The sequence below is a fragment of the Thunnus thynnus genome, chromosome 3, assembly GCF_963924715.1.
Source record: "Thunnus thynnus chromosome 3, fThuThy2.1, whole genome shotgun sequence".
NCBI classification, from domain to species: Eukaryota; Metazoa; Chordata; class Actinopteri; order Scombriformes; family Scombridae; genus Thunnus; species Thunnus thynnus.
The window spans coordinates 36,660,945-36,675,937 of NC_089519.1; the positions used below are offsets into that span (position 1 = coordinate 36,660,945).

The 14,993-nt window shown below is 38.2% G+C and overlaps 1 protein-coding gene and 1 long non-coding RNA gene across 2 annotated transcripts; both read right to left on the minus strand.

The window, feature by feature from the left end:
* Window positions 1–1,937: 1,937 nt before the first annotated feature.
* On the minus strand, window positions 1,938–8,869 carry LOC137180340 (dynein regulatory complex subunit 4-like). Its single transcript, XM_067585668.1, has 11 exons — window positions 8,710–8,869; window positions 8,487–8,576; window positions 7,097–7,294; window positions 5,627–5,833; window positions 5,457–5,511; window positions 4,234–4,439; window positions 3,733–3,900; window positions 2,946–3,032; window positions 2,652–2,858; window positions 2,271–2,336; window positions 1,938–2,191 (listed from the first exon to the last, which is right to left on the minus strand). The coding sequence occupies exons 1-11, from the start codon at window positions 8,710–8,712 to the stop codon at window positions 2,060–2,062; spliced, it is 1,419 nt and encodes a 472-aa protein (XP_067441769.1). The 5' UTR covers window positions 8,713–8,869; the 3' UTR covers window positions 1,938–2,059.
* A 783-nt stretch (window positions 8,870–9,652) lies between these two features.
* On the minus strand, window positions 9,653–14,391 carry LOC137180341 (uncharacterized). Its single transcript, XR_010927949.1, has 2 exons — window positions 14,113–14,391; window positions 9,653–11,958 (listed from the first exon to the last, which is right to left on the minus strand). It is a non-coding gene; the product is annotated as an uncharacterized lncRNA (long non-coding RNA).
* Between the last annotated feature and the right edge of the window lie 602 nt (window positions 14,392–14,993).

Consider the following 14,993-nt stretch of genomic DNA (forward strand, 5'->3'; position numbering starts at 1 on the left):
CAAACTCATCAAGAGTTTTCAATTTACTAATTGAAATTAAGTGAATGGGCCCAAAACTTTTTTGACAGAGGTGTGAGCAAGACAGACATGTCTCACCCTGCAGAAAATTTTCATCCTCACACCGTTGAGATTTAATGTTTCGCCGTGACAGTTGAAGTTGCTATAACTTTATTGTAAATGCTCCAGTTTGCATCAAACTTTACATGTTTGATAAGAGTCCCGGTCTGAACACGTCTACATGACAATATTCCATCAGCGATGCAAACTGTAGAAGAATAGCACTGCTAACAAAGCTCTGCTAACTTGATGACAAACACCTTTTATTACCTGCAGCTGCTTCACAATAAAAGCTGCTGCTTGTTGGTAGAAAGCTTTTAATGTGAAACAGCTACAGGAAATAGAATGCAGTATGTCTGTAGGAAGTGATCAGTAAATAGTAATAAGACCAGGAAGGTTGGAGTGAAGCTGAACTCCAAACCACAGAGATTCAGTTACAAGTTACAAAAGTCCTGAGAACTGACACAGAGAGACTGTTTAAAAAACAATTAAAGTTGTTTCACTGAATCTTTGTAAAAACATCTTTAGTTATATTGTTACTAATTTCACAAGTGTCAGTATGAAATGAAAAGAGTGGAACTTCCTGTCTGCTGTGTTAAAGCTGGTTGTTGAAACATTAAATATGATCAGTTGTACTCACCAGTGTTTGGCAGAGACTCTGCTGTGTTGTTGAGAAAGACTTGATGAACTCAGTTTAATTTTTATTTGGACAGAAGTGGAGAGACTCGACTGCAGCTCTGCTGTCGCTCTGACAAACTTATAGTTTCATTTCTGCAGAGTGACGTTGCAGCTTTCATCCTTCCGGTGTTTCTCCTCCTCTTACTGCAGCTCTGACTGTGAGTTTGTTTCCTCCTTCTGATTTACAGGATTATTGTGAAATATCATGGAGCAAATGTGGTACCCTTTTGCAGATTACAGCTGAAGACTTTTCTGTTTCCCTTCTATTAAACCAAATTTGAAAGTTACTATCTTACACTGTACTGTAACTTTTATTCTCCTGTTTTATGTCATATTTTATTGTATTCAAATGTTTTTTTCATATTGCCTTGTCTTGCTTTTATTTCCTTTATCACTCTATGTAAAGCACTTTGAATTGCATTGTTGTTGAAATGTGATATACAAACAAACTTTCCTTACCTTAATGTACCTGACAGGTGGAGGAGTTAGACATGAAAAGTTGTTGCTTTGCTTAATTAGTGTGTTGAAAGTTTGAGGTTTTTCACAACGTAATTTATTTTTGTCACAAGTGTTTTGGACAGAGTAAGGCAGATTCTGCTTTCCTAAATTTTAATGGTGACGGGTAACTTAAAGGACAGATTCACAATCTTTCCAGTGTGTCAGCAGTCAGGTGTCCATATGAGCAGTGAAAGAGGTTTTCCTCGCTGTAATCATTCCTTCTGTTCATACTGGATATTAAAAGATCCTTCAAATGTGCTTTCAATGGAAGTGATGGAGGCCAAAATCCACAGTGTGTCCACACAGTCATTTAAAAGTCTCTGTGAAGCTTATATGAGGCTTCAGCAGTCTGAGTTAGTCATATCAAGTGGATATCTGACACATTTACAGTCTTTTTAGCATCAAATTCCCTCTTTGTGTTTCCTCGGACAGTGTTTCCCTGTTGAGCTGCAGGTGGAAGTATAGTAACAAAAAGAGGAACTTTGGCACTAAAAAGACTGTAACGTTGAAAGATATCTACTTGATTTGACTCATTTGGACGCTGAAGCTTCATATTAGCTTCAGATAAACTTTGAAATACATTTTTGCACAGAAGGAGGACTGTGGATTTTGTCCTCCATCACTTCCATTGTAAGTCGGTCAGTATGACTCAATTTGCAGTCCTGAAGAAGTAACAAATGTCATGTGAATGCCTCGTTCAGAAGTAGTATGACAAAGATATTGTTTATTGTTGTTTAGCAGCATGATGCAACTTTTCTTTACAAACAATCAGAAATCAAATGAGATGGAGGTAGAGAGGTATCCAGGTATCCAGGTGAGTATGAGTTCAGTGTTTGGAGGATCCTGCAGGTTTTTGTCCATTCAAGATCTGCTCTGCAGGACTGAAGGGGAAGTCGTACAGCGGGACGCCAAGATCCTTCAGCCTCTCCTTACAGGTGTGCAGCAGGTTGTCGTACTCCTGCAGATCACATGTTTAACCCAACATATAAAACTGAAACACAAACACATGAAAACACTCTGAGTGAATGATGACTGACCTGACTGTCTCGGGCCAAGTCGTCCTGTAAGGCCTTGATGGCGACTCTTTTTGACTCCAGTATTTCCTACAAATTAAAAACATTTTCAGAGATTTGTTCATTTCTAACACGAGTAGAGAAAATTGGCCTTACATTTAGTCTCAACACTTCTTTAGAAATGTGGAAGTATTGTGGTTAAAAATGACACTAGAGGAAAGTTCATCCTCTGGAGCAGCAATGTGATCAGTAAAGATTGTAATATTTGTTGTGTACATGTGATGATTTTGTCCTGATGTTGCGTTGGAGAAAAGCTCAGAGTCCTTGAAACTAAGAGGCTGGTGGTTGACTGTTTGGTTCTTTAAACTGTTGGACTCTGATGGAAACATGAATATAACATCGTACCTCGAGTTTGATTGCGGCGCTGCCGGCTGTTTGGTCGACGTTGGAGGCAGAGAGCGCGGCGTAGAGCTGAGCCTCCTTCTTCTCCAGAGTTTCTGTCAGAGCGGCCAGCTTCCTCTCCAGCAGCAGCTCCTTCAGCCCGCTCTTCTGCTGAACGTCCAGAATGAGCTGCGTCTGCTTCTGCAGCAGCTCGTCACGCTCCCGCTGAACCTGCCGGAAAAAAACATTCACATCAACAGCACGGCAGACGGCGTTCTGCTCCGACAGCTGTACGCACCGAGGAGAGACTCTAGTTACCTTTTCGAAAGCCTGAAGCAGCAGCTCGTGCTGAATGGACAGATCTCTCAGCTCCTGCTCCACAACCCTCATACGAGCTCTGCTCATCTGTCAAGACACAGCAGCAGCTGTCAATACTGAAACCACATCTTTTACAACGCCTGACTTTGAGAAATTAAGATGTTTGTTTTGTAAATTAACCAAAAAAAGTCAAAGTTCACAAATGTTGTTAAAACACCAGCAGCCACATGAGAACTTTGTCTAAATAAAATACAATAAAAAACTGGTAAAAACTGATTAACGAGGTAAAGAACAGCACAAATCTGAGCGAGTATTTAACAGTTTTTGACACAACAGATACATTTTGGTCAATTCCAAAAAATATGAAGTTATATTGAGATATTGACTGAAACACACAGATGTGCATGTATTGACAGTGTGTGGGACCTGATTTTTTTTAAATTTTTTTTTTAAGTTTTAATATATTTATCTAAACTGTCCTTTATAAACGTTCACTAGATCAACTTTCAGCTGTCACACTTAATTACTTCACAACAGAAAAGAAAACACAAACTGGTGGTAAAATTGTATAACAGCTCTTTTCACTGAGAATATTTTTACTTATTTTTATTGTTACATGTTATTTATATTCTTCACCTGTCGTTTGTGGCACTTGTGTTTTCTCTTACCTTCTATTTTTTGATTGATCTGCACCACAACATCAGCAGTGAACCTGTTTCTGCTTCTGAAATAAGCTGCTGAACCTGTGATGTTGTACAGAGAAGAAGCAGCTGTGCGGCGGACTCACCGCTCGCTCGGTTCTGGCCTGGTTGTGTTCCTCCAGCTGCTTGCGGAGCTTCGGCAGCTTCTGCTCGGCTTCCCGCAGACACTCTTGCAGACGTTTGTTCTCCCGCCGAGCTGCCGACAGCTGTCTGTCCGTTCGCACCTGCTGCTGCTTCACCTCTGCGAATTCCTCCTGCCGAACGACAGAACACCCAGAACACGTCAGACGAGAGCCTGCTGGGAAATCTTTCAGTTTTTATGAGCATCTCCAATACTTTCAGTGGGATTTAAAGGGACACGCCACCAATTTGACAAAGTCTTTTTATTCATCATGGAAATATAATGTATAATGTCTTCTGTGTCTCTGGAGGAACTTTGAGACTTGTTGGAAAATATCTGATTCTTTGATCAAAAGTCGAAGCCTGTGTACGTAAAAACTACGACTCCCAAGGTGCATTTCAGCAAGAAACAGTCAGACGGAGGCTAAAGATTACGCAGCCTGCGCTGAGTCTGTAACGTCTCTCACCCTCAGCTCCTTCTGGTCTACCAGCAGTTTGTTTTGAAGAGAAGAGTAATACTCCTCAGCGCTCCTGTACTTCTTGTCGTGGTCCTCCATCAGAGTCACGATGCGTTCTCTCATTTGCTCCTCGATCTCGACGACCTCAGCTCGTCTCTTTTTGTTCTCCGCCTCGGCCATCGTCTGCATTTTCTTGTGATATTTGATCTCGATTTCTATTTGAATAAGAACAGGTTGAACATGTTTATGGAAAGTAACTAAGTACGTTTACTCAAGTACAGTTTTGAGGTATTTGTACTTTACTTGAGTATTTCCATGTGATGCTACTTTCTACATTTCAGAGGGAAATATTGTACTTTCTACTCCACTACATTTATTTGACAGCTTTAGTTACTTTTCAGATGAAGATTTGACACAATGGATAATATAACAAGCTTTTAAAATACAACACATTGTTAAAGATGAAACCAGTGGTTTCCAACCTTTTTGTCTTTTGACGTCTTACAAAAAGCAGTGTGTAGTCGGGGTCACATTTCACATGTCTATGAGTTGTTAACAGCTCCACCAAATAGTGATTTTTCCCTCTAAACTTCTCACATGCTTTCATTTCAATAAATGTTCAAATGATCCAATATTTCAGCAAAAATCAAAGATTAGAGAAAAAGTCCAAAAACTGAAAACAGATTTGTGTATCAGAACTTTGTTTTTTCTTCTTTCCTCTCCCATTAATCATCTCACCACCCCTCACATTTATCTGCTGACCCTTTGGAGGGGCCCGACCCTAGGTTGGGAACCACTGGACTAAACTAGCTAACTGTATATAAAGTAGTGTAAACTAGCTCCACCTCCAGCAGCTACAACAGTAACATGCTGCTCTAACACTGATGCTTCACTATTAATAATCTAATGATGTCATATATAATAATATATCAGTCAGAGGGACCAAACCACTACTTTTACTGCAATACTTTAACTACATCAAGCTCATAATACTTATGTACTTTTACTGCAATACTTTAACTACATCAAGCTCATAATACTTATGTACTTTTACTGCAATACTTTAACTACATCAAGCTCATAATACTTATGTACTTTTACTGTAGGAGGATTTTACTTGTAATGGAGTATTTTTATATTGCTGTATTAGAACTTTTACTGCAGTAAAGGATCTGAGTACTTCTTCTGGTTTAGAATAATTCAACTCAGAAATGTAAATCTGGTTTATTCACCTCTGACTCTCGTGTCGTAGTCGTTTGTCAGCTCCATTAACTCCACCTGATGTTTCTGTTGAGAATCAGATGATGAAACCTTTTTGCTACAGAAATAAAACAGGAGAAAAACTGCAGAACCAAAAGTGTAAAAAAAAAAAAAACGAAACACACAAACAAACAAAACTCACCAGCTCAAGCTCCTTGACGCAGTTGTCGTTGTGGCGCTCCTTCTCCCTGACGTCCGCCTGCAGGCCGTGAACGTCTCTGCGCAGCTTGAGCTCTGACTGGGTTTGCCGGTTGCGGGTCAGCGCGGTCGAGGCGACGCCGTTCATCTTCAGCTCGGAGACGATGTCGTGGTGTTCGGACAGGACGTGCTTCAGCTTCTGCTTGTACACCTGAACTCCGACCATCAAATGTTGTGATTAGAAATTCATTCAACTTCAGGTGGAAATTATACAACGAGGACGTGATTGAACCTTTTCTAACTTAACGACAACAAAACTAAGAAACTGAACTGAACACATGAAGGATTCTGTGATGTTATTTAACAAAAGTTGAACAGTTTCATATATTGATTACAGGGATTACAGCATATTGCCTGCAATAAATATATTAAAATCCTTAAGATAAATAAAATGTGTTGATATTAATGAGAATAATATATTAATTTTAACCTAATCATCCAGCTTTGAATGACAATATTTGCCTCCTTTTCAGCTTCTGACCCCTTAAAACAAATCAGTGTCTGTTTTCAGTCTTGAGCTGATTTTTCATTTGAAATATTTTCAGAGGCCTGAAATTATGGGATTAGATTTGTTTCATAATAAGTGAAACAAACAAAAAAAAAAGAAAGTGAATAAAAATAATTTGAAGCCAAAAAAAAAAAAAAAAAAAGTTCAATAAAACTAAACAAAAGTTCTACAATATTGTTCACTTTTCTTTCACTATTCAGGATTTCTCTTTTGTTGTCACTTTTTTCCCACTTTCACAGCTTAATCTTTTAGTTTCATTGACCCGTCTCTCTAGAAGTAACTTTGTGGTAGCTTTGTTTGTATCTTTGTGTCAGAACCGAAAAAATTCAGCTTCAAAACTGTGAAAAGTGACAACAAAAGAGAAATCTCCAGGTACTCTGATGCAAGTTAGACACTAAAGATAGCCACCGGACCCACAGGTTAACACACGTCTCCATGGTAACAAAACCGTCTGTTGATTGAAGATGTACAATTTTTTTACTTTTTAGGATTTTTATAGTGTATAATTTTTGGTTAGAACTGAAACGATCAGTCGATAAATCAATTAGTCCATCGACAGAAAATGAATTGGCAACTATTTTGATGATCAAAAATCATTTCAGTCTTTGTGGTTTGTTGGTTGCAGCTTCTCAAATGTTTGAATCTTTTGTCACATGTGATACATGATAGTAAACTGAATGTCTTTCTTTGGGTTTTGGACTGTTGGTCAGACAAAAACAAGACATTAGTAGCATTTGGGCTGTGAGAAATTATTATACTGGCCATTTTTCAATATTGACATTTTATTGACGAAACGATTATAATTAAAAAAATAATACAAATGAATAAATTTGTCAACAGATAATTTGTGGCTTTCTAAAATGAATAAACCTCTGAAGTGTGTGTGTGTGTGTGTGTGTAGCTCACAGTGATCTCCACTCGGTGGCGCTCCTCGGCCTCCTCTCTCTCCCTGCGTCTGTTCCTCAGCTCGGCCTTCGTCTCCTCCAGGTTCCTCTTGGAGATTTCCCAGAATGCCTGGATCTTGTCCCTCTCCAGCTGGAAGTAGCTCCTCTCCTCGCGCTCCCTGTCCAGCTCCTCCCTCAGACGCACGATGTGCTCCTCCAGCTGCGGGTCACAGACACGTAACGTCAGCGGCGTGCAGCTCAGCTGAGCCGAGGAATCAGTCACACTTTATTTCTGCATTTTATCTACTGAACAAGTCGAGTCAAAATGTATTTATAGAGCACATTTAAAAACAACAGGATGTGACCAAAGAGCTTTACAGGAAAATGTAAAATACAGTTAAATAATTAAAACAGAACTAAATAAATTGATAAGTAACTGTAATAGACAAAGTTAACAATTTCATCATGCTGTTAAAAATGAGACAGACTCAAAGGTGATTCTATAAAGGAGGATCTGACGGTGACTGTTCTGACAAACTGCTCCAGTCTAGGAGCAGCGATGATGGAAAAAGCTCAGTCACCTTTTGATTTTGACGTTAAACAGAGAGAAGTGACTGATTTAGAGGATCTGAGGGGTCTGGATGTGGAATATGGACTGAGGAGATCAGAGATGTAGATGTGTGTTAATTAGATGAATGAACATACTGACATACAACACACTGAAAGGATAAGGCATGTTGTAAAAGATAAACTTGCTATATAAATTTAGGGTTCTTTTGGTTTTTTGGGAGGTAGTTAATGTTTCTAAATGTAGGCTCCTACTCAATCTTATTTATGGTATTTATTGTATTTATTGCGTGTGTATGTATACAGGGTTTGGATGTGTGTACGTATATCTGCACCTTTTTGTGTTTTGTAGTGGGAAGGGGGCTGTGTGGAGGAGTGTGAGTAATGGCACCATATTTGTGATTTTATGTTGACTATATATAATAAAATATACTTGAAAGAGATGTAGATGTTATCTTAAAATCAGTTCTCTGGTAACCAGTGGAGTGAGGCCAGTACACCAGCAGGGTGATGTGGTCTCACCGCTGCAGGTGAGACAGGGAGGACTGACTGACTCCCACAGAAAGGGAAAAAGCAGTGAAATCGCCCTTTTTTTGCTGTTTTCATAGGCAAAATAAAGGTTTCACAAATGTGAAAGTGGGCTTAAACAGAGTTAAGGCTTTCTGCTACGATGCCTAACATTTTTTTTACACCTTTATTTATTTTATATTAATGCTACCTTTCCCCTTAACTTCTGCGTCGTAGCTCATTGAACAGTGTGATTGTTTTGAGGCTAACTGAGGCTAGCTGTTAGCTGTTAGCTGTTAGCTGCTAGCTGTTAGCTGTTATCCTCCAGCAGCTCTGACCTGATCCTTTGACATCTCATCCGTTGAAAGACCGTCCACCACCGCGGAGGACTTCCCCTTCACAGCCTTCTTGCTTTTAGTCTTCGGAGGCTGGACAGAAAGGAAATAAACATTTGGAAAATTTTAACAGTTTTACCGTCAGCTGGTGTCTCTCTGATGCTAAGCTACCACATGCTAACAACACTGTGCACCGTTATTATGATTAAAACTACAGTTTACTCACCATCGTGAAACACTGCGGGGACTCAAACACGTCTGTAGCGACGATGAGCTGTGAATGTAAAACTTTTAGCTAATCTGGCTACACACAGATCCACTGCTACATGGCTAATGTAAACAAGAGGCGCTGTCATGGCAACACGATCATGTGACGCCTGACACAGTTTTTTTTTCTTCAAGTGAATCTTTATTGAATGAAATTTTGCATCATTGACATTGACACAGTAAATTAAATTATTACTCACATTAAATGAATCTCCATTATTCATTCTTCATTAATATACGAGTCGTTTTCTAAGAAAAAAAGTCCAAATTATCTGGTTCCAGCAAATGTGAATATTTTCTGGTTTCTTTAGTCTCTAAACTGAATATCTTTGGGTTGTGGACAAAACAAGACATTTGAAGACGTCATCTCGGACTTTAGGAAACATTAATCGACATTTTATAGACCAAACAACTAATCGAGAAAATAGTTGACAGATGAATTGATCATGAAAATAATTGTTAGTTGAAGCTCTAGTATGCTGGAAACTGTGATAATGTTAGATTTTTTTTTAAAAATATATAAATAAATAATTAAATACTATATCTAATCAAGTTTTAAAATCAATTAAGACATTTAAAAAGTACTTCAAATTAGTGCATTTATATGAAACTAAACATAACAAAAGCTCAACACAGCCAGGGGGACGACTAGTAAGGAAAATATTGTTACACACAAATATAAATTTAAAAAAATATTGTTTGTATTATATTATCTAATTCAACTTTTTAAAAGCACATAAATGTCACATTTTCTACCCAGCAGCTTTCTTGTTTTGCGATGTCAAGTGCAGTAACTTTATTAACTTGATATTTATCAAGAAATCCATTTTGTGTCTATGATATCACGGACACAAAGTGTACAAAAAACAAAGAAGAAGCTATATCATGAAAAAGTCATACACTTCATTGCACACATATAGTACTTTTATTTGTGTAGATCAAAACACATGTAGAGCAGTACAATCTCGTCTGGATCCATATTTACATTGTGATTGGACCGACAATTTTGTTGGTAATCATCATCGGTCATAAATTCTCTAACAGCAAAGACATTGAATAAACCTCACAGTTACGATAAATGAATGAATGAATTTACTGAGAACTACCCTCCTAAAACTCTACATTTAAGGGAGAATTGTCACAATAACACAAAATGAAAATGAGACCCATGATGAAAAAACCTTAACATTTAAAGCAGATCTAATAAAATCAACAAAACTAATCTGATAAAAACAAAAACAACACTGATGTTTTATTACACACATAAAATGTACCTTTTACCACAAACTTACATTTTCTTTTTTCTCAACTGCTTCAGTATAACTTGCCAAAACATGATCCATTTTAGGAATACTAGACTCAATATATCACATCCTGACAAAAACTGATTTTTGTTGTCACAATCATTTTAATCAAGGTAATGGTCTGTTTCATTTGGTCGCCTGTCAATGGCGTCATACCTTCTTTGCGTCAGCATTGTGACTGTCCACCAGACACTGTCATAAATTGACTTTTTATCTAGTCTTAAGCCACATTTTTAGGATTCACTTTTCAGATCTTGGTTGTTTTTAACTATTAACCGGATGAAGGAATTTAGTCATCACATGTCTCAAGTTATCAGAGAAACAAGCAAACGTTAGAAGCAGCTCAGCTAACAGCCCCTACCAGATGTCCTGTGCCCGCCCGGCAGGGAAACACTGATTTCTAACGTGAAACTGCTTTATTCAGTGTTTTTACCGGTTTTAATCACCAGGTCTGTATGTTCTGCAGAGGAGGAGACCTCTGCAGATAATTCGGCTCCCGGTAAAAACATCCTGAACAATCAAGAATGAAGACAACTCCCATGATCCCACGCTACTTCACGACGTCATCAAACTCCGTCTTTTGTTGTTGCTTTGATTAGCGGCAGAAATGACATATCGTACATCTAATTCACTCTGGCAACCAGGTACCGCCACTTTAAGAGAAACACCTGTAGGCAGACAATTAATATTAATAAGTTCATGCATGGCGTAACACTGGAGGCACACGTTTCTGTTTTTTTTTGTTGTTAGCGTGATAATTGTTAATGTGGATAATTGGAGTCAGCTTGATGCTTGTAAAGCCACTTTGCCTCAACACAAAATATATGTTTAATATTGTTGTTACTGGCATAAAAAATGTTAATCATCAAAAATAAAATGCACAACAGAGCCAGTGGAAGGAAACAGAGTCCAGGATCGTAGTAGTACAGTATTTAGATCTTAGTGGAGTTGAGACTATTTGTATCTGCAGTATCTACACTCGTGACCTTTGATGAAAAAAACAACCAAAATGAGCAATAAAGAAGAAAAAACCTAAAAACGGGAATTTGTACAGCTCAGCACTTGGAGTGTAAACAGGGTCTATTTTTATCTATCAGTCTACCAAGTGTTACAGATAAAGGGGCTGAATTTCGTAATGTTGCAAGAAAACAGGGACAGTCAGCACTAATACTGAGAACTTCCTTTCTGCACTGGATATTGGGCAAGAGAATACACACACTCATCACCGCATCCGTTAGTTTTCAGCTTGTTAACAGCGGTGTACAGATTATCAGTCGGTGTTGTGGAGGTGCTTGGAGTTTCAATGATGCTTGTCCAGTAGTGCGGATATTCAACATCAGATTCCCTCCTTGGCTGCATGTTGTCGTTTTCGATCTCCTCATAAATCACCTCGGTGACAGTTTTGTCCAAGTTGGTGCTTCTCTCTGCTCTCTTTTTTGTGCAGAATCTCAGGGTTAACATGGCCAGAAGCATCAATGCAGCACCTATGACTGCACCAACAGGTACTTTCCAAATGTCTGAGGATTCTGTGTCTGCAGCTTTTCCCCTCTGGTCTGGTGCAAGACCAAAACCCTGTATGTCATTTATTGGTGTGACTGGTACATTTACACCTTCTGGCTGAGCATTGGGAACCACCATGCTGGGATCTGTGATCACGTGCAGATATATCTCTTTGCGATTACAGTAATACATTGCAGAATCGTCGCTTTTGACGTTAGTTATAACCAGCGAATGATCTGCAAGGGAGCCATAACGTTTGTCTGTGATGATCTCTCGGCCATTTTTGATTGTGACAAGGGTCACCTTCTCGCCATTTATGTAGCGGCTCCATGTCACATCTCCCTCAGGATGAGGACAGGGCAGCGTAGCCACTGTGTTCTGCAGCACCCGCTTCGATGGAGTCGCTGTAAAGTAAAAAGGCAGCAATTAGTAACACATTTAGCTTTTGGTCAACTTTTCTCCCAATTATCTATATGTTATATGTTCTTTACTTTCATACTAGCACCTAGCATATTATGCTTTTATTATGCTGGTTTTCTGTTGTTTATATCCTGTTATGATGGTGTATGTTAAACATGCTCAAAGTTCCAAAACTTGAGGTATGCAGAAATGCTGCCTGCAAGTCAAAAGTCAGGGCTTCAACCTGCTCTGAACGCTTCAGTTGCAACTTGTCTTTTTTTTACAACATGCAACATGTACGGATGGATTTGAGAAGTTGACATTTGGAGTAAAGAAGGAGAAAAAGAAGTGAAATCTTGTTACTATAGTTTGTTTACGTAGCCTCCGGAGTCGGAGGACGCTTCCTGAAAGCTGACCAATCAGAACAGAGTGGGCTCATCAGGAGGCGGGGCCTTAAAGAGACAGGAGCTAAAACGGCCTGTTTCAGACAGAGGCTGAACTGAGGGGCTGAAAAAAATGTAATGTTCAAACTGTAATAAATTCAAAATCTACAGTCTAGCATTTGTAGTATTCGATATTGGTATCATGCTATTGTTCTCTTTGCTAACGTAAAATAGATGAAAATTGTAAAGTGCTGTGATTCAACATGAAGCAGTGACACAAGTTGCCCCCAAAAAACACAAACTGATATTTTTGAATTATGTTCACAAACAAGCAAATAAGATACAAGCTGTTAATTAGCTTTAAAGTTGATGGTGGACATATTTTTGAACCTTAGAGAGAGCCAGGCTAGCAGTTTCCACGCTTCCAGCCACATATATTATTGAAAATTATTCAAACGTTCAATTAAACCAATTTTGAATTCAAAAGTCTATAATCCTGTTTGAATTACGTAGTTTTCTTTGTACCCTTAGAGGAGGCATTCTTAAAATTGCCCGGTCAGTGAGCCATTTAGCTAACGTAAAGTAGGGGAAACTAGCAAGCTGTTGAGAAGTTCTGAAAGAATGGACTGTTGTTCAGAAATAGCTCTATGCTAACTAAGGACAGAGAGTGGTGTCACTCAATCAATCAATCAATCAACCAATCAACCAATCAGTCAGTCACTCAATGAAATACTCAGAATAGCACAGATAGCATGATGAAGGTAGGGGCTGTTTACCAACTTGGTAAAAAGTAACTGCCATACAGAACCACAACAACAAATCTGAGCAACTGCCTTTTAGCACCCAGAAATAAGCAGAAAAACATAAGCAGGTCTCATATTTTTTGTAAATTTTTCAACATACATGATACTCACATCTTATATAAACAACAAATCAAACATTTACATGTATTCATTATATTAGACAATTTGATTTGTTATGCTTTTCGGACACAGTTGCTAAGAAAGGGGGCTATAGTATTATACCTTAACTTCCAGGTCAGAGTTCAGAGCGCCTATTAAGTAATTATATTAATGTAAATGACTCCTTCAAATTTAGTCATTTTAAAAAGTGCAGTAGTCTTGAATGGATGAAGCGAAACTGTCTCTATATTTACAGAACATGAACTCTTTGGCTACAGATATAGACACCCACTTATCACAGTATGTTGTCGACAAACACCTATTATACAAAGTAGTGGATCAGACTTAATTCAGACTTTTGTCAGAAGAATAATTTTTTGAATACGTCAACATATATACAGAGACTCTGCTTATGAAAATTACTGTCAATATTTGAGCAATTGTAGATGTTATGGGTTTAAAAGGACTTCTACATCAATCTTTTTTATTACTCACATATTATTTTTGTTTGTCTTTTTTATATGTTTATGGAAATAATCAGAGAACTAGAGACGCTGTAGTAGCCGAATGGTTGCAGCTATTTCTACATAGCAGCAACGTCCCTGGTTTGACTCAGCCTGGTAATGTTCGTTGCAAAACATAGCCATCTCTCTTCCCTTTGTTTCCTGTCTGCTTCTCTACTATGAACCGTCGAATAAGACAAAAAATGTCCAAACACATATCTTTAAAAAAAAGTAATCAGAAAAATGTCTTTATAATAAAAAGATTTGTGTACCTGACTAGATAATTAAAAGGTAAATGAATGGCCTAAAGCAAAAACCAAAGCTCTATAAATGTGATGTCAATAAAAGGCTAACAAACTAGATTTTCTTACCAGAAAAGCTGTGACAGAGGAATCCAGCAAGGACACAGTAGAGGTAAAGAAACATCTCTGCAACCTGTGAACCTCGTTATGTATGTATGCAGGATGAAACACACACACACACTGTTTTTATCTTAGAGGAACTTGTGACTAATAAATGTGACTGGCAGAAATGAAACTTGTGCCAATGGCTTTTGGTGTCTACATATTACTGTGCATACATCCAATTACTTATATTTTACAAATAAATGTATTTTAAAAGAAGGCTTTGGGTTTTTTTTGTTAAGTCTGGCATTCTCTGAGCATTTTTATCTGTCATCTCAGGGGGGATTTTAAACATGCAACAAAAAGCTTTGGGGTTTTCTCTGCTGCTTAAATCTGTGCTAATTTACATGTCAAGTTTTAGTCAATAGCTCGCATGGATTGGACCAGTTTCTCCATTTCTTTTGCACTTTTTAACTGTGGAACAGATGGTTTGGGATGAAGCTACCATACAAGGTCAAGTTGGGTCCAAATTTATAGTGCAAATTTTAACTAAATTTCCAGAAAATATGCAAAAGAAAAGTAAATTAATATTCCATCCACTGGGAATATTAGGATTTAGTTTATAGTTTATCACATTGATTGTGTATAAATATGGATGATGCGTCTCCGCTTCCTGTCGCTACGCAAAAATGAAGCCAAAATATCTCCTTTCCGGGAGCGGCCATCTTGCTTGTGTAACGTCATTTGGAGCCAGAGTCTGCACAGTAGAGTTGGACGATGGGATAATGACGGCCCACGGGAAACGCTTGAGAAAACGTTTGAGAGTGGCTGTCACAGCTGTCAATCATGACGTCACACCCCCTTTTTATATCATCAAATAACTAATTAAAAACAAACTTATCAGAAAA